The sequence below is a fragment of the Otolemur garnettii genome, unplaced genomic scaffold (genome assembly GCF_000181295.1).
Source record: "Otolemur garnettii isolate 467f Iridium unplaced genomic scaffold, OtoGar3 scaffold00138, whole genome shotgun sequence".
Lineage (NCBI taxonomy): Eukaryota > Metazoa > Chordata > Mammalia > Primates > Galagidae > Otolemur > Otolemur garnettii.
In genome coordinates, this window is record NW_003852533.1 from 3035280 (window position 1) to 3038453 (window position 3174).

The 3174-nt window shown below is 46.3% G+C and overlaps 1 protein-coding gene across 1 annotated transcript in view; it reads left to right on the top strand.

Moving 5' to 3' along the window:
* TBC1D30 (TBC1 domain family member 30) overlaps positions 1–3174 on the top strand; it is a 71225-nt gene that overhangs the window by 56561 nt on the left and 11490 nt on the right. The window contains exon 11 of the mRNA XM_023518414.1: positions 1782–1921. Coding sequence (XP_023374182.1) covers positions 1782–1921 — 140 coding nt within the window. The remainder of the gene's footprint in view (positions 1–1781; positions 1922–3174) is intronic.

Sequence of the window (3174 nt, forward strand, 5' to 3'; positions counted from 1 at the left end):
AAAAAAAAAAAAATAATAAGAAAAACAGAGTAAAGAAAAAGTGGGATAATAAAATTAGCAGAAGAAAATGTTGCAGAAGAATTCCTTTAGTTCTTCATAATTGGGAAGGCCTCGATAACTTTCTCAAAAAAAGGAAAATATTAAAGTCTTTTAAAAATTATTTTCTATATGACCAAAACCGAAACAGGATAAAACCAAACCTCCATAAGCAGGGGCTAAATATTAAAAATATTTATGGAAGAATATTTTTAATATAGCACACAAGAGAGAGACTGTGATGATATATAAAATTATTAGAAATCAGTAAGAAAAAGGCCCCTCAGTGGAACAGTGATGACATGGTGGGAACAGGGAGCTCACAGAAGAGGCGATGTCCGGCACCAAGAGAAATGCCACTTAACAGAAATTGTGATTTAGGTTTTTTCGCTTGTTAGATTGGCAAAAATGCAAAAGCTTGATGATATGTCCTGTTGATGGGCCATAGGGACACAGACGCTCTTATGTATTGTTGGTAAGAGGTTAATTATGGCAGGATTTGTGGCAGACAATTTGGCAATTCTTGCCAGAATGACCAGTGTAAATCTTTTGACTCAGCAATTCTATCTCTGTAAATTATGCTACAGGTCTATCTGTAGATGTGCAGAGAACAGTATATGTAAGGTCATCTGCGATTATAGCGTTGTTTGTAATGGTACAATACTGGAAAGCACCAGGTGTGAATGGTCTGCAGGCCAGTGCCCTAACACAGACCGTGCATGCACCAGACAGCTGGAAGGAAGGGCATGGAAGCTGGGCTGGTGCAGTGGCTCACGCCTGTAATCCCGGCTGGGCTGGTGCAGTGGCTCACGCCTGTAATCCTGGCTGGGCTGGTGCAGTGGTGACTCACCCTGTAATCCCGGCTGGGCTGGTGCAGTGGTGGCTCACGCCTGTAATCCAACCTGGGCTGGTGCAGTGGCTCACACCTGTAATTCCGGCTGGGCTGGTGCAGTGGCTCGTGCCTGTAATCCCGGCTGGGCTGGTGCAGTGGCTCGTGCCTGTAATCCCAGCACTCTAGGAGGCCGAGGTGGGAGGATCCTTTTATTAGGAGTTTGAGGCCAGAGTAGTGGCAGGTGACTATAGTACCAGGTACTTCGGAAGCTGAGGAAGGAAGATCCCTTGAGCTCAGGAATGTGAAATTGCTGAGAGCTGGGCTGACTCAGTGACATTCTAGCCCCAGCATCCTCAAACTACGGCTGGTGGGCCACATGCAGCCCATTATCCGGCCTGCCGGGTGTTTTTGCCACCACCACCTGTCCTGCTTAGCAGCCGACTTGTCCTGGGGCTCACAGTCTGGCCCTCCAATGGCAAAGAACAGTGAACTGGCCCCCTGTTTAAAAAGTTTGAGGACCCCTGCCTTGCCTGAGCAACAGAGTGAGATCAGACCCTGTCTCAAAAATGAAAAAAAGAACAACACAGCTCTGTGTGTGAATATGGGAAGATTTCTTCTGTGAATAAAAGCAAGACACAGAGGAGCGTAGATGCAAATATTTATGTAAAGGGGGAAAACTATAATTTTTTATTTATACAGACAGAAACTGAGGAATACACAGGAAACAAGTAACAGTGGTCACCTGTGGGAAGTCGGTGGCCAAGAGCCGGGCGGAAGCTGGGCAGGAGTGGGAGGAGCATTCCGTGAAATGATATGTCCATGTGTGTGTGGCAGTCAGACCGTGTGACTGCTATTTTTAAAAATACCACTATTTTCTTTGAATCTATCTTTGTCTTCTTTGACGTTTCCCAAGACGACATGGCAAGGTCCGAGACAGCGACGAGGAGAACGACCCCGATGATGAGGATGCAGCCGTCAGTGCCATGGGCTGTCTCGGGCCTCTCAGTGGGCTCCTGGCACCTGAGCTGCAGAGACACCAGAAGCAAATTAAAGGTGAGGAGGCGGCCGTGGGTTGAGGTTACCGTGGTTGGTTCACTGTGGCAGGGGGTGTGTTGTGGCCTGTAGGTGCCTCTGAAATTTGTTCCACTCTATCACTGTTAAAAGTCTTTATTAAAGGCCCGGCGTGATGGCTCACACCTGTAATCCCAGCACTTGGGATGCTGAGGCGGGTGCTTTGCCTGAGTTCATGGGTTCCAGACCAGCCTGAGCCAGAGTGAGACCTGTCTCTAAAACTAGCCGGGCATTGTGGCGGGCTCCTAGCTATTTGGGAGGCTGAGACAAGAGAATCGCTTGAGCCCAAGAGTTTGAGGTTGCTGTGAGCTATGACGCTATAGCACTCTACCCAGAGCAACAACGTGAGACTATGTTAAAAAAAAAAAAAGTCTTTATTAAAAAATCTTCTGTTCCAGGGCAGTACCTGTGGCTCAAGGAGTAGGGCGCTGGCCCCATATGCCAGAGGTGGTGGATTCAAATCCAGCCCTGGCCAAAAAAAAAAAAAAAAAAAAAAGTCTTCTGTTCCTTTTGCATTTTATACCATCTCTTTGTATTATATGTTGTGTGCATGATAGAAAATCTTTGTTTTTTTCTGAGACAGAGTCCCAGTGGCCTAATTGGGGCTCATGGAAACCTCCAGCTACTGGGCCCAAGTGATCCTCCCCAGTAGCTGGTACTGCAGGTGAACACTACCATATCCAGTTGATTTTTTTTTTTTTTTTTTTAGAAACAGAGTCTCACTTTATCCCCCTTGGTAGGAGGACAGCCTGCCACAATGCCCGGCTATTTTTTTGTTGCAGTTTGGCTGGGGACGTGTTTGAACCCTCCACCCTTGGACTATGGGACTGGCGCCCTACCCACTGAGCCATAGGTGCCACCCACCCAGCTAATTTTTTTTAAGTTTCTGTAGAGACAGGGTTTTACTGTTTTGCCCAGGCTGGTCTTGAATTCATGGGCTCGAGTGATCCTCTCGCCTTGGCCTCCCAAAGTGCTGAAATTACAGGCAAGGGCCACAGGAGCCTTTTTTTCCCTATATAGTGACTTTCGCTTCCCGTCCATCTGATTCAATTTATATGCTTTGTTCCTTAGCACAGAGCCTGGCATAGAGTAGATGCTTAAAATACTCTGAGTTTAACGGAGTTCATTCCAGACTGGCTTCTCCTCCAATATGATCTCCCTTTAAATCAGGATAACTTCTACTTGAATTTCTCGAGTGACAAGAAACTGGTTATTTCTTTTTTTTTTTTTTTTTT